Here is a 23,756-nt window from a genome sequence, read left to right on the forward strand (position 1 = left end):
TTAATTTACAAGGTAGAGTTGTACCTAAAGTTATAAACTCAAGTCTGATATCAGTAAAGTCTGGATAACAGACTTTTCCACGGATAAGACCAGCATTGCCGATTACATTTTTTTTTCTTTGTTTGTGTAAGACCATGTATTGTCTAATCAGGCTTGTTTGTGATTCATAGTTCCCAACCTTAGCATGCTCTCCATAACATCAGAAGTGCTCTTGAACCTCGTCTCGTTTCACTTCTATTGGCGTAGCTTGGTGAAAAACATACTGCTGTCATCTTGAGACAAAACAAGAACTGCAACTAAAGATCTGGTTCCTCGTTATAGTGAAAATAATAAGCTCAACTATTTCCAAATATTTTGATGAAGTCAGATGTTAACATACACTGTTCAAAAGTTTGGGGTTAGTTTAAATGTTTTTGAATAAAGTCTCTTATGCTCAACGAGGCTGTAATATTTTGAAATATTATTGCAAAGCAAAATAACAGAAATAATTTCAAAAATTATGACCATATTTAGAATAACTGTTTTCTATTTTAATATATTTTTAAATGTAATTTATCCCTGTGTTGGCAAAGCTGAACTTTCAGCAGCCATTATTCCAGTTTTCAGTGTCCCACGATCCTTCAGAAATAATTTCTTCTTATTATAAATGTTAAAAATAGTTGTGCTGTTTAACGTTTTTGTTTTGTTTGGATTGCTTTTTTTTACTTTAAAGGTGTTGATGGCGCAGTGGATGAGACACATACCTTTGGTGTGAGAGACCTGGGTTCAAATCCACTGTGAGACACCAATGTGTCCCTGAGCAAGACACTAAACCCCAAGTTGCTCCAGAGGTGTGTGACTTCTGACATATATAGCAATTGTAAGTCACTTTGGATAAAAGCGTCAGCTACATGAATAATATATTTTTTTTCTAAAAAGTGTTTTTTTGTGCACTAATTTTTGTACACTTTTGCTGAGGTCAAAGTCAGCTTGTCTTGCAGTAACCTCTGTGCTCTGTGAAAATGATTAAAACTGTCCTTGGGGCCTTCGCTACTCAAAAGGAACATCATAAACAAGGGTCAGTCACAGAGCCGGCAGCAGTAAATCACTGTGGTTTCCTGTAGTACTGCACCGTTAAAATGTGCACCTTGTCAGCACAAGGGAAACAGAGAAGGGTCAAACATCTCTGATCACTGACCCAAGTCAAACTCAAAGCTCCAATGGCACACTGTTATTTAACAGATGTGGAGGAACAGCTGCCCTACTTACACTGAACAAAGGTCATGCATCTATGATGTAACAGGTCAGGGTTGACTCTCACATTAGCAAAAAGAAAAAGGAATTAAAACTTTAAACATTGGCAATAAATATATCATGTGACCCAATTTAATACTCCAAAATAACATACTGCAAAACATTTGGTCTTCTTCTGCCAATAGGATAAAAGCACATATTTTTACTTGGAGATATTTCAACGTTTCTAAAAGATAGCTTCACAATCTTAATTTGTATCCGATGATGGGATGAACATTCTTTTATATTTTTTTTTATTTTTAAGAGTAACAATTGAACAGGCCTTATTTATGTGAAATATAAAATCAGTATTTAAAAATAAATGTCAGCAAACACTGCGGGGGATCAAAATGATCCTTACAGTGTATTTTTAAATTTCCAAATTAATATGAAATGGATTAGTATTTTGGTCTATCCTAAAAAGCTACCGCCTTTGTTCAAATATTAGCAAAGCCTTGTATTTGATTCACTATTAGTTTGTACATGTCATGGATAAACCCAATACTTGCTTTTCAAAGAAAGAAAAAAATTATAAATAGGAAGCACAATTTCTATTTGCTAATTCACTTTAATATTAACAAAAACTTTGACCCAAGTAGATACACTTGAAATTAAAACTAACCTATTGCACAAATTCACTATAGGACATGATCTGTTGGGATTTATTTAAAATAGATTGCAGCATTCAAGATAAAAGGTGAAGACCGCCAGCACAGATGCTCCAGAGAGTCACACAAACAAGACACCAAGGGGGTGGACAAAACTGTAATCAAAATAAACCATGAGCCTCTGACCGGAACATCTGCAACGGTGTTCAGTGCTTGACGCAGGATCAGTTTTGCTCGTTTCACACACCAAAGGCCGACAAATCTGAGACAGGCCATCTTTGCATACAATAGCGCCCTCTCGTGGACACACAATCAACAGAAACGTGGACCTTACAAACCTACAGTTACACACAAACACACCACGGCAGAAAAATTAATTCTTTACTTAAAGCTTCTATATCTTGGGGACAATGAGCACCATGTCCTCACTTGAATGCATTTGCCTTTGCAATGTTACACCTAGGACAATAACTACATCACATAGCACTTCAATTTGAATGATGACTTAAAAACAAGAGACACCTATCCTTCCACTAAACATGCTTTTTCAGCAAACCATCTATTTTTGACTTCTCTCTATATTATTTATGTTGAACTTTAGAGTTGGCTTAAACCCCAATACGTCTGAAATGAAGTTGATATTCAGATACATTGTTTGAACTCTTTCTCTCTGTAGATGCATGTATGCGCATACTACAGCGCAAAATTTTGATCTTGCCTTGGATCGGACTGAATCTGACAAAAAACAGGGAAAATTTGCTATTAGGTCTTCATTGTAAATGTAAAACTCAAGGTAACTTTAAACATTACTCACTAGAAACAAATAGAGGAGGAGACCAACTTATTCACAAAACATTTTATTTCGAACTGCGCACACAATATGACATTTAACTGCCAACTGTAGAGCTGATGTTGACGCTCTCCACAAGTATTGGTTTGGCCACTGCAGGTCTTCACATGTGCCCTGCTGGGAGAAACGGACAAATGACATCAAGCACATCCACAATACTGACTGAAAAAGCCTCAAATCACCGTTACATTACAAATGCCTAATATTGATTCATTTACATTTTATTTTGGGGAACACAGTAATCTAGCACACAACAGAGTTATTTAAAATAATCTGAACACAGAGAGATAAGTTTAAATATTAGGCACCTTTCAGTCAGATTAGCGGAGTATTAAAACTAGACATTCGGTTCTCATAAGATGTTTTTTTCCATTCACTTAGAATTTTTAAGCATCATGACACGAGAATCTGAGGTGATCAATGTATTTACAGCAGTGAATGATGTTTACTGACCTAGCGAAGCCTCCTGGCCTCTCTTTCAGACTCCAGAAGTGTCAGGACATCTCCTTCTCTAACCGGGCCCTTCACGTTCCTGATGATGGATCTGTTACTGTCATCCATGAACTCAACGCGTACCTATAAAAGTACAACAAGACTTAAAAATTCAGCTAATACTTTAAAATTAATGTGCAGTAGGTGTGGATACAAGCTAGTATATAGTTTCCTGCGAAATATATCGTCACTCTTATAAAGTAACTTTTAATACAACACAAATATAATTCAATTCCAGGACATAACATAAATGCTATTTTTCTTAATAAAACAATCCGTGATAATGCTGTAACTTATATGACACGGAGCACGAGGAGCTCTGTCTGAGCTCACCTGGGTACACTGTCCCTGCGAGCCAGTTCTTCCCAGCACTTTTGTAACCTGTAACAACAACACACAATTAACACCAATATAACAGACATTGTTAAACGTGATGTGAGCTGAAAACAACATTATATGCAGCTGTTCGCCATCAAGGCTGCCGAATAGCAATGTGCTAATGCTAAGGCATAAAGGCCAACATTGCTATATTTAGTGTGCTGTAAGATGATTTTAAGATTGTTATATAAGACTTGAAATTATATACATTTCATCTTACACGTAGTATATTGCATAATTCAAACGGGAATATTTAGTAAATCGTTTTTTCTTACTCTGGCGAGCTTGATGGGCTGCACGCGGCTGGCATCCATGATTTCAGCTTCGTTCGGAAAGGAAGTCACGTGGTCTCGACGGGTTTTATATACCGGCAATAAAATGCATGTTTTCAATTGATGAGATTTTATATTAAGTTGTATGTTGGTTTCGTTTTTAAAAATGCAAATAGACAACAAAAAAGACTTTATATTAATAAAACATTATAGTTTTATAGTTACAACAAACCTGTTTCCGGTTCCGAGATCATGAGGGCAAACTTTTATATTGCAGATACAGGACCAAATCAGAAATCACGAATCTGAATATATCTGGAGATACCGTGGTTTTTTAATTATGTCAGTCTGGTTATTTTTTAAACATAACTTTAAAAAAAACTGATAAATTTCCTTCAGTTTAGTCTGAAGTGAGAAAGCAATTCAACAGTTCTCTACCTATTTTAAGTTTTTCTGCAAGTTATTTACATAACCATGACCATGTTTCTTTTATGTTATTCTAGCTTTTAAACATACGTTTCAAAATACATACAATAAAAAAAATAATTACATAATAATAACGCAGGGTATGTAACATTGAAAAATTGTTTGTTATAAGCGACATCATGCTAAAAGTAAAATAATACACGTCTATAATTTTACACAAAAAATCTATTTCCTTTCTGAACACATTCTTTGAATCTTAAGTAAACAGAAAAGTAGTAAATAAAGTCAGAACGTCTGTAGTATAGCTTTAAATGTAAAAAACAAACAAGCAAAAAAACAAACCTTACATATTATATTTACTTGCCAGAGTTGCACAAAAGGATTTTATCTGAACACACTGAAACTGAAAAATAATTTTCAATTGGTTTAGTCAGAAGTGAGAAAGCAGGTCAACAGTTCTATATGTATTTTAACTTTTCTGCAAGCTATTTACATAACTATAACCATATGTTACGTTTATGTTATTTTAGGTTTTGTCTGATCACATTGATGGTGAAATGTGCATAAGAGCACATGCTGAGTCGATATGAAGGTAGATGGAAGAATACAGAACAAGATAAGGAAATTATGTGATTAAAGGATTTTTATATATTTTGCACTGAATTGTTTAAGTGTCAGGCTGAGCACAATATTGGACTCATGTTCTTTAAAAGCAAGATTACCTGAAACTTGCTGTGAGCATTTAACAAACGTACATTATCCCTGCAACTGCTATTTATCCTTTGCCATTCCTCCTTCAAGGGCTCAATCCTTAAATCACAACACTAATCCTCATGACTGTATTTTTAACTCTGCCGAGGACAGAAAGAACAGCAACGGGATTACGGCATCAGTGAGGTGGGGCAAATCCCAACTCTTGATCTTCACTTGAGCCGAAACAAATACAGTTGCTTTTTCTTTCTGTCTTTTTAGACAGTATATTGCTAACTCTAAAAAACTAGAAGCAGTGGAGTAATTTTTTCTGCATCTGTCTGGGAATTTCCTTGAAGCTGCAATCCAATACGCATTTTAAAGGGAAGTGGGATGTCCACGCTTGGAATGTAAAGACTGCCATTTTTCCTAATTTCCTAATTTCTAACAAGAATTGAGTCTCTTTTTAGTTCTTTACCCATTCCTCAAGTAACCACAATAATGGATAATCCAAGAAGACATCTGAAGAAGCTGAAAAAGAGACGTTCAAGTCTTTTTGCAAGTGTTAAACTCAATGCCAGCTTTTCACAGAGTATAGAGGAAGAAGAGAGTGCCTTTCCTTTTTCACAAGACAGCTCTGTGAAACCTTGGACGTCGATGGACAACCTTGATACTCCACCTCAGGCAAGTGACAAAATAGTTCAAGAAAAGAGGAAAGGCAGTGAGACTGAAGCAGCAAAGATGCCACACCGTCATTCAACTGTGATCAATGTTAATGTAGGTGGAAAAGTCTTTACAATTCCCAAGCACCTGGCTATCAGATACCCTAAAACCAGAATAGGGAGCTTAGCCCTGTGCAGAGATCCCGCCAAGCAGCTAACGCTCTGCGATGACTATTGTGTGCTCACGAATCAGTTTTTTTTTGACCGGGATCCTACTTTCTTCCACTACATCTTCCATTTCTATTGTAGCAATGTATTATGGGTAATGGAAAGTCTTTGCCCTGTCAATTTTGAGGAGGAGATGCAGTTTTGGGGCCTGCGCTTGAGGGACACTCCTCGCTGCTGTCGCATTCTCTACGAGGAGAAATTAGACGAGATAAGAGACCAGCTCAAAGTGAACAGGGAGCTTATGGCAGAAATCGAGCCCCAGCATAGTGAAAAGGGTTTCAAAACCATGTTTTTTGGTGGCATTCGTAAGATGCTATGGGACCTGATGGAGAACCCATACTCCTCGATGGCTGCTAAGGCCTTTGCTGTGTTCTCCAGCCTCTTTGTGCTCATCTCCATTGTAGCGATGACTCTAAATACTGTGAATGAACTGAAAGATTATAAAATCTACGGAAGGACCTACATGGAGTGTGTGGAGATCACTTCAATTCTCTTCTTCACCTTTGAGTACTTCCTTCGCTTGCTGACAACTTGCAACGTCAAGCATTTTCTGAAGAGTGCACTTAATTTTGTAGACTTAGTGGCTGTCATGCCTTACTTTATCCAGCTGGTATTTGAGGCGTTTGCTGACCAGGAAGATCTCAGCGTCCAAGATGACCTGAAAACGATGTCGAGAGTTAGCAAAGTTAGCAAAGTGCTAAAAGTTGTCAAACTCATGCGTATCTTTCGCATCCTGAAACTGGCGAGGCACTCGACGGGCATGCGGGCCTTTGGCTTCACTCTTCGCCAGTGTTTTGAGCAGGTCTGCTGCCTGTTTCTGTTCATTATCATGGGGATCTTCACCTTCTCTGCCCTAATGCACTCAGTGGAACAAGATGTTGCAGGAACACCATTTAGCAGTATACCAGATGCCTGGTGGTGGGCAGCGGTGAGTACGTCTCAGATTGTCTCAAAACATTGATCCCAATTAGCAGAATTGCAGTATAATTCATTTATTCAAATACATGGGCAAAATTATGCAGAGATCCAAACGCCACACCTAAGCATGTAGTTTTAAAATCAATGCTATCATTAGGACTTTGCTGCTATATCAGCCTTCTTTATTCTGGGAAGGCTTTTAACTCAGAGACAAGAGCATCAGTGAGGTCAGACACAGATGTGGGGTGAAGGAGTGGGCTCACAGGGGTCCAGTGGTGATCAGGTTTGGGTTTTATACAGGTCAGTCTTCCACACAGAAGTGTTGTTATTGTTGACTAAAACTATATTTAATACAACTTTGAAAAATAGTAATTAAAATGAAAGTGAAACAAATATAGATATTGGATACAAAAAAAAATATTAGATGCAAATGTTGCTGTGTCAACAAACTGAAATAAGTTTAACTACTAAAACGAAAATAATATAACAATTTAAAATTAATTTTAAGATAGTAGAAATATAAAAAAAGTTATAAAAGCACATTACTTAGTACAAAATTACTAAGACTGAAAATATAAAAATAAAAGCTATTTCAAAGTATCAATATACTATGATAGTATTTAAATAATACTAAAATAACATTGCACTAAAGCCAATAAACAGTTTAGTTGGTTAAGAAGCTTTTGTTTTGCTGTAAGGATACTGTTCAAATGTATTCAGAATGTACACATATTAGTATAGGATGTGGTTTAAATAGCCAAATCTGTTCATTCTGTTCTGTACAAAGCTTACATACTTAACCCATTTTTATGCACACACACACACACACACACACACACACACAATAGATATAAATAGCATCACTTGCGTGTGAGTGTTTTATTATTGTTATCGTTATCATCATTTGCTGTGGCTGTTGTATCCTTCTATCCTCTTTAAATTGTTAGTCTTTATCCTCTGGCAGCTGTGTTTAATCTTGTATAATACCTTGTAATGCCGCTCAAATGGAGGCATCCACGCAGATTGGAAAAGTTAGATTAGTTTGGAACTTTCTGGACGTTAACTAAGTTGACCTGCTTGCAAAATTTTGAGCTGAACTGATATGGAAACATAATTCTCTTTGGCTTCTTTCCTGGTCTTTCATTAATATTTTGTCCAGTATTTAAATAGTCGTTGTTTTAATATCGTCTTTCTTTTACTCTATTACAGGTGAGCATCTCCACTGTGGGATACGGAGATGTGGTCCCCATTTCTTACTCTGGTCGAGTGGTAGCCTTTGGGTGCATATCTTTTGGTATTATTCTGAATGGAATGCCAATCTCCATCCTGTTTAACAAGTTCTCTGACTATTATGCCAAGCTGAAGGCCCAGGAGGACACTAACACAAAAGTGCAGCAGGGCTTGAACCTCAAAAAAAGACTGCAAAGAAAATTTGAGAACTGCTTCGAGCCCCAATCTGAAGAATCCGATGAGGACAATAGACATCATATTGGTCAGTGTCATCACTAAACGTCCTTGTCACCCAAACTGCCTTCACTGCCCTTGAACAGAGAGCTCAGGTTCCCAGCCTGCCTTGAATTAAATCGGGATTTAAAAGATGAGTGTACGCCAGGTTAAAGTAAATTAAGCCGTTAGCTTTAAGATGGCTTACAAATGGCATGTCGCTGAGGATCTTTGGCGCACTACCTCGTGCTGATTTTCAGCAGCATCTGTTCATTTCAGGAAACAAATGGATTCAGATAAAAAAGGTATTACATCACAGACTGCAGACTATTAATTGCAACATCAACACAGACTGGTGAAAGTGCACTGTACAGATAAATACATATAAGAATCCTGAAGTTCTGAAGATGTTTCTTCCTCAATTAAAATAAAAAGGATTTCCGTGGATCAAGTGAGACTTACGTGGCCTTCAGACACCTTTGGTGTATTTGGAGTGTTGCTTTCACGTATTTTCTATTCTAGGTCAAGTGCATTTTGATGCTATGACTCTCAAGGACTGATAAAACTGGAATAATAATAATAATAATAATATTTTACATTTACCTTTATTTTAGATTAGCCTAACATATGTTTGGACTGTTTTTGGAAGGTCTGAAGAGTGATTTCCCATACTGTTTTATTATTTGTAATGATTTTTATTTATAAGACCATATCAACAGTAAGTCAGAGGACACAATAACAAATTTCTTGTTCATTTCTCCCAGTATAATCATATATTTTTCCTATAATACATTATATCATCATATCATCAAACTTTTAGATAACATAGGGCTCTGTGTCACATGACATATTCCTGCAACTTGCATATACCGAAAAACTAATAAAAGATATGAAAATTTGGCTCATAAGATAGAACTAGTTCATTGTATGTATCTCGCTATATAAATAATTCAGTATAATCATTACTTAAAAATCTTTAGGCTCCATGAAACTACATAAAACAAGCAACATTTTCTGTATTTAGCCCATGCACAATGTGAATCTCAGAGGAGCTGCTTTCGTTTGGCTTAGTATTAATGGCTTTGTTTGTATTGCTTTAAGAGTTTTCCCATGAACATCTTTATTTTTTTTATTTATTTTTTGTCTTCTCTGAAGACAATCGAAGTGCTAAGTGAGCACGTAAGCTACCGTCTGTGAGAAGTCAAGCGTCTGACTTAATGTCTAATGGGATTTAAGGATCAAGAGGACCCGTGATGCCAATGTTTTGAGTGAAATGTTCAACTTCAATTAAGGGATTGTAAAGACAGGAGCCATTGACAGTTGCATGTTAGTGGCCTTTGTTATAAAGGAAAGGTCATCCTCTGCCACTGACAGCAGGAATTACTGCATAACGGTCATTTATGGGATCATCTAGTGAATTCAGACAATACTGGAATAACTAATGTATCTTTTTGTTATTTATTACATGTTTCTCCTCTGTTGCTTAACCCCCTGTGCTTAATCCACACCAACAGCAAACACAAAATTCATCAGTATTTCAAATCAAAACGAATTCAAGAAAGTGCCCTGCATGTCTTGCATAATCTTTTTAAAGATCTTGATGTATAAAAGTATGAAGATGAGATGACCACCAATTTCCTGTTAAAACATTTAAAGATAACTTAAAGATTCAAGATGATGCATACTGTATATCACAAGATATTATTAAGGGAATTAATAAATGATTGCATTTAGCTGGCCTATTGTTTATTATAAATGATCAAGATGTTTGAAATGACTAATTCAAAATGTATTAAATAATTACTACATTCATTATAATAATTATCAAAATAAATGAGAAAAAAGCTAGCGACAACATTCCACTAGGGGGCTTCTGTCTCATTCACTTTTCACTTAAAAAAAAAAAACAGTATATTTTTTATCCTAGCTATCCAAATGAATTAATGTGTCCACAGATACATTCCATTAACATATAGACCTTAAAAACATTTAATAACCAACATTAAATTCACAAATCATATAAAGACCAAAAATTTGATTTAGACAGTTTAGATAGAATAAATAAAAAAAATGTGATCTTTAGATAAAAGGTCCGTATTAATATGAGCATAACCATTAAATTAATGTGTTTAGATGAGTTAGTGATATCTATGGTTAATATGGAAGTGTCTTATCCATTTTTTCCCCCTAATATTAAAAGTTCACGTTCATTGACGCATTTCTCTAAACTCATAAAAGAGATATTATAAGGAAATACGAAAAATGTGACCAGCTATCACTATTTTCCTTGAAAATGCCTTACAATATATCACAGCTGACACGTTTTATCTGAAATACGTTCCAGCTTGAAGGCCTAAAAGATCAGAACGTGATTTTCTTCATTCAAGGCCAGATAGATGCTTGTAAAAACATGTGTGCCAAGGGTCTGATGGGGGGTATAAAAACCCCCAAACTGGTTTTGGTAGGTAGCCTGCTGTACCTGAACACACTTGAATATTGTTTGTTTCAATTTGATCACCTCAAGAAACACCATGAACATGAAGGGGTTTGCATCTTTAGCTTTTTTAATTATTCTGGAGATTTCCAAGACTGAGAGTCAAGATGTACGAGTGAAGCTTTGTGGTCGTGAGTTCATTCGGATGGTGGTCACATCGTGTGGAAGCTCGAGACTCAAAAGGAATTCACCTGATTCAGACCTTCACTTCGCAAACCCCCATAGTAGGTTTGCCTTGTTCTGACATTCAAGTAGTTATCAGTTCATTAACCTTTTATTTACTCTGTTCTGTGTGTTGATATATGAAAATATCTCATGCTGATATGATCTGTCCCTTTTCAGGGAATCTACAAAACTGGCTCAACAGCGCCCTCGTTGCGCAGAAAGGGACCCTGACTGCTGAGGAGGAGCAGTGGAGGGAGCACGAATCCCCCGAGAGCGCGGCAGAGCATCTAGTCCCCGACCAGCAGCACATAAGCCCACCAGCAGAGCATCTGGAACACTCCAGCACTGTGCAGGATCTCAGGATGTCCTCCAGGACCCGCCGTGATGTCGGGCCAGCGGGCGTCTGCTGCACTTCAGGATGCACTATGAGTGAACTGATTCAATACTGCTAAACTCACACAAGCTCTCCTAGGACGGATATAGAGCCCTATAGAGGTCCTGAAGCTGCATGTGGTATAAACAATTATGTTTCATTAAACACTGCATCTAAGTTACCTCAACTGTGTTCCACTGTTGTTCATAGTCATTAACATGGCTTCATTCCTGTACCTAACATGAACTAACAATTAAAATAATTCTAAATTATTTATTCATCTAAAAATGTTAATTTTAGCATTCACTGATAAACTATTGTAATCAAAAAGCTGTAACTGTTACTGTAATATGCTTTAACACACCTGAGCTAACATGAACTAAAAATGAACAGTAGCATTTTTATTAACTAATGTTAGCAAAGATTAATAAATACTGTAACAAATGTATTTCTCATTGTTAGTTAATGCACTAATGGGACCTTGTGTGGATATACATATGCAATTTAATGAAAAGTGCTGTTTGTTATAGACATATATGATGGCTCATATATATATATATATATATATATACAGAAATTATAGATTGGTGGTATATGACTGATCAGTTATTTCAGTAGGACAGGTGACACTGACAGGGGCTTCTGTGCAATGAATCCAAACAGTGTAAGATAATGTCAGTATAATTGTTGATTTTTTTTTTTTTTTTTGGTGAACATGCAGGCTGTATATTTAATCAATGACAACAAAAATAAACTCTAAGAATTCAAACTGTAAAAAGCGTACCATTTTTTTTACAGTTAATAATATTTGATTAATTCATCACTGAAATACAAATGAATTGTGCTGGTGTAATCTGTATTACATTTTTTGTAGTAGGCTAGTTCAACATTCCATATTACAAACTTAACGCTTGAGGGTATCACTAGTAGTAAAAGCATTACTTACTAAACACACCTCCTACATCAGTCAAACCTCTTTCTGCTGAACCTACACTGGGACGAAATCTGCAGCAGACTTCTACCTGACAGTCAAAGTGGCATTATGTCATGAAAGTGTGGACTCAGAGGAAGACAGAGAGGGTTTAGGATGAGACTTGAGACAGGGCCTGTGCAGGGCTGTTCGATTCTGATTCCTTGTTCTGGAATCGATGGGATTCGATCCAAGAATCAATTCCCCACTGTTGTTTTCGATTCATGTTTTTTAGATTGAAGGAACCTCTCTCACCATGACTGTACTACATATAAAGGTCGTAGAAAGTAGCCTTCTCAAAATATGAAGATTTATTTGTAAAAATTATGATACATTTCTATAGCTCTGATTGATTTTTAAAATTTAGTTTTGTCTGCAATGCCCATGAAATAAGTCATAGCCCACAGCAAAGCAGTGGACGTGTGTTTATTACATGAATGGAACAAGACATGAAGTGTCTAAAATACATATGCACAGTTAAGCTGATTAAGTTAACTTTATCTGTATGCTTTGCACAAAATTAACAAACTGTACACTGAAACAAAATAACCAGAACATTCACAACAATACTGATATAAGTGCTTGTAGTTCATCTGTTTATCGTTTTCTTTCAGAGTTTTCATTGGCTGATGGAAATAGAATCAAGACCCTCAATCACGTCGTGATTTATTCTGTCATGAACAGTGTTGGGTAAGTTACCCAAAAAAAGTAATCCACTACAAATTACTAATTACTGCTCTAAAATTGTAATTTGATTACATTACTGATTACTGCAAGTAAAAAGTAATCAGATTACTAATTACTTTACTTTCAAGTTACTTTGAAAACCTATTAAACCTACAAGGAAAAAAAACTACAAACAAAGTGAAACTCAGTACTTTCCGTGATTTAATATTGACTGAAAAATATTACAGAAATATGAAAACAGCAACTTGAATTAAAGATCCAATGCATTTCTATAACTTAACATTCTTAACATAAACTTGCCTAACAATGAAAACTGTAGTCTTTTTAAATGTATATACAGTAGGGGCTATGTCTTAACTACATATGGGCTGTCGTTCCATGGAAGCTTCTATTATTATAAGTCCAGATGTCTGCGGTTGTGGAGACGTATTCCAAACGCTCGAATGTTTTTTTTTTTTTAGTTCATACTCCATTTCCGCATAGGGCTGTCACTTTTCGTTCGAAAATCGAATGCACAATCGATCGGACCAACCAAAAAAAGTTTCGAAAATGAAAATAGGGAATCGATTTTGACCAAACGATTAATTTTAAAATAATTAAACAATTACACAAATATAGATGTAAAAAAACTCGTGTTGGGGCTTAATTTATATCATCTAAACGCGGGTTCGGGCTTGCGCTCCGGTTTGTGAGGTAAATTAATATTAATTGATAGGTAAATCGATTAGCGCGAGAAAGATGTGAAATGGATGCTGAGTGGGTGTAACGGAGGCTTGCCTCTGGCGAAAATACGTTTCGGTTGCACCACCAACTAAAGCAAAGTTCTGAGGTGTGGAAAAGTTTTGACCATGTTTATAATGAGAATAATGAGTGAATAATCACCATCAGTGAGCGCAGGAACACATTGAAGACATCTACAGTGGATTCATTCATTTATCCTCCACAAAAACATGTAGCTAGATCTAGCCTAATCTCTGTGAGTAAAGGTTTTTCAAATGATAACTATATATCCATTAAGGCTTAAATGCATAATGTGGACAGAGTATTTACGCTAATGTTGGCATTATTCTTTTATTAAATGTCAGCTGATATGAGAAGCAAACCCGGCGGAGCCTTTATCTTAATTTCGTTATTGCCAAATACCATATCTTAATTTAATCTGTTAAAAAAGATCGTTTTTATTGGTGCGTTGGTTTATTTATAGGCTAAATGATTCTATGTCTATTTAGAGTGCTGAGATACGATGTTACAGAGGACTTATTTTATTTCTTTATTCCAACTTCCAAGTGGCCTAGTCTACGTTAGTTATGAATAAATTATGTTAAAACATGTATAAATGACTCATTGTTGACAAAAGGCAAAAGAGCTGTGCGTGTATGCGCACATCTGAATGTCGGGCTGCGCTGCACACTGGTTCGGGGTTTAAAAGTCTGTCAATCAAAATGTACTTCGGGCTCGGGCCGAAACCTGTCGAGCTCCGGTCTAATGCTCTAATGCCAATAAATAAGAAATATTGCTGACTTGTGTGTTTGCGCTCTCGTTCGTCCGATATGTGGCGTTGAAAAAGGAAATGTCTTTTTTTTAGACATGGAAAATCGATTTTACAATCTATTCAATGAACACGTATGTCTTAAAAATCGAAAATGCTTTTTACACAAAAGTGACAGCCCTCTATCCGCATAGCATTTATCTAGATACCTTGCAAATGTCTTTAGAGCTGTCCGTCACGAGTAGGCTAGGCTATCATCGAAAGCAAGTCTCTAAATGACTGCGATTCCACAGTCGACAAGGGCAGCATTTCCTCCACCACACTCTGCTACAGCTCTCTTCACCTGTCCAGAAGTTACCTTCCCTCCCGTTCTTAAACAAAAATCTCCGTCCATTTTAACAGCATGAGTTCTCCAGTAATTAATTAAAGCGCATGCTCAATAACTGACGCAGCCGCCCCAAAACGTGATTAGAAATGCATTTTAATTTATTTACTTTAATATTTTTTCGTACTAATACATTTGTAACGCAAGTAACTTAATTTTATTGACATCAGTAACTGTAATCAAATTACATTTATTTTAAATGTAATGAGTTACATTACTGCGTTACCACGAAAAGTAATTAGAATACAGTAACGCGTTACTTTGTAACGCGTTATACCCAACTCTGGTCATGAAGTGCTCAAAATTGTGGACAACATAAAACAGTTCGACCATAAAATAACTTCTGAATTTTTTTTTTGAACTGGTTCATTAAAACAATCTGTCTGAAAGAACATTTTAGTGGAAACAAATCAGACTTAATCACTGTTGGTTAGTAAAAGACAGATTAATGGGTGCTTCTCAAATGGAAACTACATCCTCAAACTCGGACAACTCGGTACAGACTCATTTTCTTTCAGTTTATTCTAGTGAATTTAAATGTGTGCATCAGATGTGTCCTCCAAAACAGGCCAAAGGAAGAGTGCGAAACGAAGGCTGCTCAAGGATCCTTTAAATTGAAATGGCCTTGAGCAAAGTTTGATGACGTAGCAGCCGAGATATGCAGCTTTCGTAGGATGCAGCCTTCCTTTTTTAGAGACACTCATAGATAAGCTTTGTTGAACTGAAAAAGGCTCTGAATGAGGAGTCAATTCCCATTGATGGGATCGATTCCAACCTTTGGAATTGACTCTTGATTTCAATCAGCCAGAACCAAGGGATAAGACCACACCAAGCATGAGGTAGAACAATACACAATTCCCAAACATTTACATTTTATGATATGATGATGAACAGATCGGGATGCACCTTAAAGAAGCGCTCAAAACCATAGGTGCCTGTGAAGGGCTACCATGAACTCCGTGGAATGACCGATGGCTTGAGCAGAGCGCCTTATACTTAGCAGTGCGTCATAGTGCAAAAGTCTTTCACTGCATCCCCATTCATGTCGCTTCTGTTCAGGGACTGTAGGAGCTTAACTTGAAAAACCTGCAGCACCACCATCGTGTGCCGCTTCACCAGCAGAAGTGTTAAGCTGGTCAGCGAGGTGGGCAGTCAGTATGCAAGCCCGCAAGTGTTCTGCATCATGCGAGGCTGAGGAAGGAAACAGATTCGGGGTGAACATCACCTCGATGAGGTATATGCTCATTTTACTGTGGGGCTCCGCTTCGTGTGTCACCTTTGCACGAAGGGAGGGAAGTACACACAGTTGGACTCAGAGTGGGAAGGTTTCAGGGAGAGTTTTGCCAAAAAAAGTTTTGCCATAGCCAAAAGTCATAAAAAGAAAAAAAATACAGACGATTACAAATATGTCAAAAATTTACGGGACCAAAAAAGAAGCAAGACTAAAAGCTTTTCATCTGAGCTTCAAAGTGCTTCTGAAAACATACTCGAGGTAAACAGGTAAAACTACCATGGTTACACCAAATCTGTGGGAGTGATTTGGAGCTTAATGTGCTGAAAATTCTTGAATGCATGTTTACAGCACTTTTTCTTGTGCTGAACCAGCCTTACCAAACAATTTTATTATACCCCCGCTGCCCACTTGCCCATTTAAGAACACCAAAATGGAAATTAATTAATTTCAGTTGGTATTTAGGTATAATTTCACATTATGGCTAACACAAATTGTGTCTCTTTAGTTTTCTTACCTTGGAACTAAATGAACTGACTAAATTATCTACTGTAGTAGCATCAACTGTAACCATGTTGTTTTGCCTGAGATGTGGTAAATCCATGATGAATGCTATAATATTAATATAGTCCTATACTGTATTCACAAGTTCACACTTACATATAATTGGATTGAGCAAATAGTAATCATTTTTGGCTGTCCTGAGGGAGTGCTCAGAGCCCATAAAATAGCCCAAACCCAAAGAACCCCCTATCCCCAGTCTAGGATGAGAATAGTTAAGAGTGAGGAGTTGGGGTGGAGGAGGGATGACGGAAAACTGTTGTGAGACAAGTTGATTATAGCACCTGTGCAAGTGCATCAATTAAAGATATTAAAGGAGTATTTACAGTAATTATTATGGCAGTTTTTGCAGTTATATTTATACTAAAAATAGTATTAATAATTAAAAGTAGTTTAAATATATATATATTTTAAAGTGGTAGTGGCCATGAATGGTATCACCCGTAAAAATTTTAATAAGAATAAAATATCTACTCGCAGTGTTAACACATTTACATTTTTTATGGTTTTACATTCGTACAGATACTATTACTGTTACTGTTACTGTTATTAATAAAAATACATGTAAATGCATCCAAATTCAAACAGTGCTTTACTGTCAAAAATCAATTTCCATGAGAAATATTTTTTGTGATATTATAAGTAACTGGTTTTATTTATGAAATACAATAGTAATATGGTAATTATTATAATTTTGCATTTTTTTGGTTGGCACTACTTGTCTCATTTGTTAGCCTGAAGCCCTATATAGCGTCATTTATTAAAGAAAGAAGACATCTTGTGAAAACTTGATTACTGTATTGAAAAAAGCTTATCAGCATATATGCTCTCTGTTTTTCCAAATCCTACATCCCATCCGCAGCACAAACAGACTTCACCCACTCCCACTCCACAGTCCTCTTATCTGCTTTCGTGCCCCTGCACTTCCCCTCTGAGTGAGTGGGTGTTTTCACTACAGCTGCCATGCATAATTAAGGTTGCAGTGGAGGTGTACTGCAGTGGTGCTGAGCTGCAACACCGTTACAGGCCGCTGCAACGGTCATGCCTCGCAAGCAGTGGCGTGCAAGGGGGGTTGGGTCTCAAGCCCATGCCTCTTTAATCGTTGTTGCTAAAGTGCCCTTTTGATCTAATATACATCCACACAGACCACAACTGTACCCTTGTAATGCAACTTCTCTTCTGCCCCTCGAGAGGTCTGTGCATGCCACTGCTCACAAGTGACAATGTTATACACCATTCCTTCAGTTGTTTCTCAGAGAGCAAGCAGGATGATTAAAATTCTTACTACTTGCAGTTATATAGTGCACACATTGTGAGGGATGTCCTCACAGGAGATATCTTAATAGGCTCTGCATCACTACTGAGACTTGATCACCAAGTGCTCAGTGGTCCCTCTCAGCAATCAAGAGAACACAGTTCATTAATATTAATTGACTGCTGTCTTCCACGCATATGTTACAGATTAATGCAGTAAGCTACTGCGGTACAGTGCTGAATATTATTTCATCAGCAATAACCTGATGACTCTTTGAATTGCTGCCAGAGATACATGTTTTTTGGTAAAATAAAAGGAAAAAATAAACCTTGATGCAGCTGCAGTTTATCATAGGATTTCTGCAAAAGCAACAACAAAAATCCCTGCACAACAAGTAATAAACAAATGATAAGTATTTAAGTATTCATAAATCCATTGTATAGAGATTGCATCTTCCATGCAGAACCCACCAAATAAATGTACTAAATTTACTTTAAATTTCCTTGATTTTGTAAAAAATTTTTTGCATTTCATATTGACTTTTTATATTTTTAATATTGCCTTTGATTCCTATATTATTTATTTATCTATCTACGTATGCTTTTTTTAAAAGGAATACTTTCGCCTGAAAAATTTCTAAACGTTTTAGGTTGAATAATGAATGTCCAATGACTTTCCAAAAACGATATATTATTTTGTGTTATGAAGTCATAAAGGTTGAGAACATCAGGGTGAGTACATTATGGAAAGTCTACAATAGTAAATCAGGATAGTCATGAAAAGACTTTGAATGATATCAGATATGTTTTTGAATGCCTTCCGCTCCAGTGAGGCGAATTTTAAGATGATTGACTCTCATTCCCTTTTAGGTGTGCAGCTGTCAAAGTCATAGAGAGGGCTTAATTAGGACATCATAAATTCCTGCAGAGTACATTCACATAATCTTGTGTGAAAGCAGATTTCACTCTAAAAACGAGAGTAGTACTGTTGCTAAGACTTTATGTGAGGAAAATTAGGGTATAATTCCAACAAGAAAAGGACACCAACCATGACACTCAAAAGAACCTGCCAAGCTCTTTGTAAAAGTCATGCATAAAGTCTCTCTCCTTGTCTCAATATGCACTGCAGATAATCAAGGCTAGACATAAATAAGCCACTGTATCCTTACCATGGGATGTCTTCAGTGAAAGGAGACTGTAATTATTGGGAGGTGAAAGATATGACATTGCTATCAAATAAAATCACCTGAACAATCGGTTCATTCTCTTTCGCTTCTGCTGATCTTCTGATGCAATAATGTTAACGGCTGACTTCAGTTTTATTCCAATAGCCTCATCAGACCGTGGCACCCTGCTGTTTCCCCACAAAATTATTCGCACCCTCTTTGGAAATAAAGTCACTTTGAGGTTGATTAACACAAACAATTGAATCCCATTCAATTCTGGTTTAAGTGACAGGCTGCTTGTAGCCTATATCAAATAATGGCCCCTGGGCAAACCTCATGCACAAAGGTTTCTAATCCTCTTAAAGATAATTAAAAAAGAGTCATAATTTACTCTCAACTCTGATGCACCTTCCACCACTGTGTAAGCTACAGTTGTGTTGTGTAATATTATTTCCATCGCATAACTAAACCTACAGTTTCATTAAGAGTGAAGAAAGACAATCAAGAGATATTTGAAATGAGGAGAAATCGTTGATAGCATAACTCAGATAACACTGCAGAGAGAATATTGCCATGACTGGGCCTGTACTTGACTTTAAAATTTCCAATAAAACATGCAACTAAGCTGATGTTCCACACTAATGTTGTTTGTCAGATTAAATGAACTGTCAGGCTGCAAACAAGTGCAAACTGCCCGTCATTCTGAGACATCCACCACACACTCCTGCACTGCGCAAAGCATATTCCCCAGTACACACAATACAGGCTCCACAACAGCAGCAGTGTATCAATAAAGGATGTTATGTATCAGCAAAAGACTCATTCTCTAATGGCATTTCTCTAAAGGGGAACTGAAACACAATAAGCATTTTAAGCACAATAAAAATAACAATATGCTATTCCAGAATTTAATAGGCTACAAACATCGTTAAAAACATGCTGAAACATATTTGTTCACGTGCTACAAAAATATATATTTGTTATATAATAGCTCCATGCATTTCTAAAAACCACGAGGATGTAAAGGCAACAAAAGTCCTTATAAGACAACAGCAAAATGGAGTCTCCATCAGTGTTGCGTCCATATGTAGAATCCTTTTCTTCCGAAAGCTGCATGAGCATCATTCTAGGATCAGTTTGGCGTCGGTTTGTGCGTGCACGGGAACCCCCGAGCCCCCACCCTATTCATCCACCCCCGCTAGTCTCTCAACAACCAAGATCTAAAAATAGAACAGGGATCCCCCCCCATCAGTTTACAACACGTCACAAGGTCATATAACCCTCCTCTCACGATCCTCAAACAATGCTACGGCGTGACGGTCTAGTGTGGATCTTGCGACCAATGAACTATTTGCTGCACGTGAAAAACACGTTGGACGCGTGGATTTTTGCTTTCCCCCCTCAATTAGTCACGACGTATATAGCCTAATTAACTGCGGAGGAAGTTTTCCATTATTCCCCGTTTGAGATACCTTTCAAGAGGCAAACGTACCATTTTTGGAGATGAAAGTGAAGGGGAGACACGGAGAGTTCTCGCGCCATCGGGCGCATGCATATTCACGCGCTGGAGGGCATGCCCGTCACCACTAGACCGAGAATTTCCACACAGGACAACGAGGAATTGTGTCGGTGTGGGCTACCTTTTTTTTTTCTTTTTTTTTTTCTGGAAAACAACGTCCGCTTTTTATTTTACATTTGTTTATATGTGTGTATTTTATATTATTTTATATAGAGTGCTGATGTCATTGTCAGGAGCATTCAAAAGGATCTGAATGAAGATGTGTAAAAGTGTAAGGTAAGATCGTGGCGATTCTGTAACTTACTGGACATTTAGGATTTAATGCCACAGCTCATGGCTTACATTTGGTATTTCATGTGATTCCATCTGTTATTATTAGCCTTAAAATGGCAGACCAGAGGTGATGAAAGAAGGGTTCTTCTCAAGGCCTTTGAAGCATATCTTTGTGATGATTTATTCTGACCTATCTTCATGTTGCCCTTTCATTTATACAGACAACCTTTGTCAGGCAAGATGAAAATATGTGACACCCTCCACCCCTCTATAAATCCAAGCAAGCGCCTTCTACTCAGTGTTTGTTTGATAATCACATTTGGTGAGGGCTTTTTTTCTTGGTGATTTATTTATTTATTTATGTTTTGTGTTAAGTTATGCTTTTCTTCTGTTTCGAAACTATAGTGACATTATAACTAAATCTATTTCACGTAAAAAGCTGATCAGTATGAAAATATTCTCTATTGTTCTTGACAACTGCAACATTAATGAAGCTACAAAAAGCAAAATACATTTGTAAATAAATAAAATGAAAAATGCATTCCTTAACCAGTGTGAGTGATAGATCCAGGCTGAAAGGGTCCAAAATGATTCAAGCTACAATGCAAACACTACATCAAGGCTTTCTGTTTTTAACAAACAAATCCTTCAACTCTTTAGATTTCTTGCTTTTTAAACTGGCATAAAATGTTCCATTTTAATATGTGCTTGAGCAAACTGAATGTCATTTCTGTCTTAAAATGCAAGCATATCTGGTGTATTAGGTCTGGTCCCCGTCCTTTCCCACTGGGCATTTATAATAATCTTTGTGGATCACGACTCATGTCAGCTCAGTTCAGGTCCTTCATTTCCCCTCAAAATATCTGTGTATGTGAAAGAACTGATTTGTTGTATCATCCTGATTATATTCCATAGATTGCATTGCTCTGTGATGCGTGTTTTAGAGGTAACGTCTCTCAGTCAGTCAGATGTGATGGACTGTATGCAGGATATTGAATTGTGCATTCCGTCCATTGCAAGCATTGACAGCAATGTCTGCCTGATTCTTATTCAAATGAGAGGCATTTGAAGCATTACATATGTTTGTGTGAGAGAGATTTACATTTTCACACTGGCTGTCGTACTTCATTTTGGGATGTACTACAGCAGACCAACCCTTGCTGTTAAATTCTTCTCTGTTCATATTGAGTAAAATTCTATACAAAACTACAGAGATGTTTTTTCCTGATAAATTTGATAACAGTATGTATAACACTGTACGTTGTGCTCATAATACAGTAATGGAGTTTGAATCTTGCAAAAAGTATGGACAGGATCGCAAAATGCCTTGACATTTACTTTGCATATATCTTGCCATCTGACATGCTGGGACTAAAACTCAACCAATATAAAATAATGGGATTTTGAAAATGTAGCTTTTTATTTAAAATTTAAAAAGTATCAAAATGTTACAACAGTTACAATTTTCGATTTCAGTTGCAGTTTCTTATTTAATAGTGTGGTGATATCAGTTTATATAATTATATAGTTTTATTTAGTTGCCATATCCTATTAATAAATCTGGTTAAATTTAATAAGTTGTAAGAGCCTACTTACTACATAGGAGCAAATAATATTTTTTTTATATTGTTTGGTGCTTTCTGTTATCTGTTAGGGTTAGGGTTATCTGTTTTCTTTTTACTAAGCAAATTCGGTTCCATAAACATATACTCCACACAGATCTTTCTGTATTTATAGAATTTAGATTAAAGTTATTTCTAATATTGTTTTCTATTAAGCTGTTTTTCATGTGGGGACCGTTAGTCCCTGGACTGTAGGGGATTTCAGGTTTCAGTGACCTTGTCTTTTTAGTCCTCACAATGGAAGCAATACCTGATCAACAGCTCTCATGGTTTGGTCTTTTTCAGGACCATAGAAAGCATCTTTATCTTCATTCTTTCCAACACTCATCTCCATTCTCATTATCATCCAGCATAATGGGATGTCCTCAGTAAACTATCATTGATATTAATGAGGAAAGTTATTTATATCTGTGCTTGCACAAAAGCTTGAAGTCTTTCATCTCTGACATGTAAAATGTGTGTTTTATCATACTGAATGATGAATTGGCATTCTGTGATTGAAGATGAAAATTATACTGAGACCTCTATATTGCACAAGCTGGAATATGTGTGGGTGGAGAATTTATTAAGAGATACAAAATAAAAAAAAAAAAAAAAAAAAGTCTTTCTATTTGAGAACTGTTTGTCTGCACTTAAGATATTTAACAACCGCATGTGAGTCAATGATTCTGACTGAGAATGTTTCTGGAGGATATGACAGCTGAGAATCAGATAAAAACCTCTTCATAATTTTCCATGCAGTGTTCAATTCTTTAATGTATTTTTGGTAATGGAATATGCATTATCTTTTCAAATGAACTACATGAGGATGGCATAGTAAATTTATTATAGAATGAACCACCTGATTAGTGTGTGTCAATCAAGGACAGAGCACCTTGTGTTTAAATAGAAGATCCATTCTTCATTAGTCATCATCCTTGTGTTTTTCAAGTGTGATTTATTCCACATTATACAACAGTCAGTTCCGGTCACAAAGTTTATTGATTTGGAATAACAGCACTGGAATGTTTCGCTGTATCAATCTTCTTTTCTGTGTGAATGGCATTATAGACCAGAGTATGTGAATGGTGCAGAGTAGTGAGCAGCAGCCGTCTGGAGTAAAGAGCATTTTAAACACAGTCACAGTATACATTTTGTCTAAAATGTCAGTTTTTGAAATATGAAGCATAATTTTCCACAGTCATGGAAAATCTGGAAATATCAGGGAATGAAGGGATAGTGAAACATCACGTAAAGGAAAAGATACATTGAGATTTCTATAATGAATATAGGCTACTATTATTAAATTCAATTGATATTTTTGTAGGCTAATAACCTTTTGCTAATGA

The 23,756-nt window shown here is 36.4% G+C and overlaps 3 protein-coding genes across 4 annotated transcripts; 2 read left to right on the plus strand and 1 right to left on the minus strand.

The window, feature by feature from the left end:
- Window positions 1–2,721: 2,721 nt before the first annotated feature.
- LOC113116514 (40S ribosomal protein S28) lies at window positions 2,722–3,983 on the minus strand. Of its 2 annotated transcripts, none has more exons than XM_026284718.1 (4): window positions 3,876–3,983; window positions 3,556–3,603; window positions 3,184–3,306; window positions 2,722–2,844 (listed from the first exon to the last, which is right to left on the minus strand). In XM_026284718.1, exons 1-3 carry the CDS (start codon window positions 3,912–3,914, stop codon window positions 3,184–3,186), a joined length of 210 nt encoding a protein of 69 aa, XP_026140503.1. In that variant the 5' UTR covers window positions 3,915–3,983; the 3' UTR covers window positions 2,722–2,844. The 2 variants fall into 2 exon arrangements, with proteins under 2 accessions (XP_026140503.1, XP_026140510.1); XM_026284725.1 differs by having other exon boundaries at window positions 2,722–2,847.
- Window positions 3,984–5,456: 1,473 nt separating this feature from the next.
- LOC113110722 (potassium voltage-gated channel subfamily V member 2-like) lies at window positions 5,457–8,573 on the plus strand. Its single transcript, XM_026274880.1, has 2 exons — window positions 5,457–6,806; window positions 8,006–8,573. The coding sequence occupies exons 1-2, from the start codon at window positions 5,490–5,492 to the stop codon at window positions 8,303–8,305; spliced, it is 1,617 nt and encodes a 538-aa protein (XP_026130665.1). The 5' UTR covers window positions 5,457–5,489; the 3' UTR covers window positions 8,306–8,573.
- A 2,139-nt stretch (window positions 8,574–10,712) lies between these two features.
- On the plus strand, window positions 10,713–11,811 carry LOC113110730 (insulin-like peptide INSL5). The gene is made up of 2 exons (XM_026274886.1): window positions 10,713–10,957; window positions 11,076–11,811. The coding sequence occupies exons 1-2, from the start codon at window positions 10,771–10,773 to the stop codon at window positions 11,348–11,350; spliced, it is 462 nt and encodes a 153-aa protein (XP_026130671.1). The 5' UTR covers window positions 10,713–10,770; the 3' UTR covers window positions 11,351–11,811.
- Window positions 11,812–23,756: the final 11,945 nt, after the last annotated feature.

This window comes from Carassius auratus, chromosome 2 (genome assembly GCF_003368295.1).
Source record: "Carassius auratus strain Wakin chromosome 2, ASM336829v1, whole genome shotgun sequence".
Taxonomy (NCBI): domain Eukaryota; kingdom Metazoa; phylum Chordata; class Actinopteri; order Cypriniformes; family Cyprinidae; genus Carassius; species Carassius auratus.

Bases quoted from the DNA above. Each gene is read 5' to 3' on its own strand.
- LOC113110730 (XM_026274886.1), top strand. From the start codon at position 10,771: ATGAACATGAAGGGGTTTGCATCTTTAGCTTTTTTAATTATTCTGGAG. The intron at 10,958-11,075 runs GTAGGTTTGCCT...GTCCCTTTTCAG, and splicing joins TCACTTCGCAAACCCCCATA to GGAATCTACAAAACTGGCTC.
- LOC113116514 (XM_026284718.1), bottom strand. From the start codon at position 3,914: ATGGATGCCAGCCGCGTGCAGCCCATCAAGCTCGCCAGA. The intron at 3,604-3,875 runs GTAAGAAAAAAC...TTGTTGTTACAG, and splicing joins AGCCCATCAAGCTCGCCAGA to GTTACAAAAGTGCTGGGAAG. The intron at 3,307-3,555 runs GTGAGCTCAGAC...GTACTTTTATAG, and splicing joins CGCAGGGACAGTGTACCCAG to GTACGCGTTGAGTTCATGGA.
- LOC113110722 (XM_026274880.1), top strand. From the start codon at position 5,490: ATGGATAATCCAAGAAGACATCTGAAGAAGCTGAAAAAGAGACGTTCA. The intron at 6,807-8,005 runs GTGAGTACGTCT...ACTCTATTACAG, and splicing joins ATGCCTGGTGGTGGGCAGCG to GTGAGCATCTCCACTGTGGG.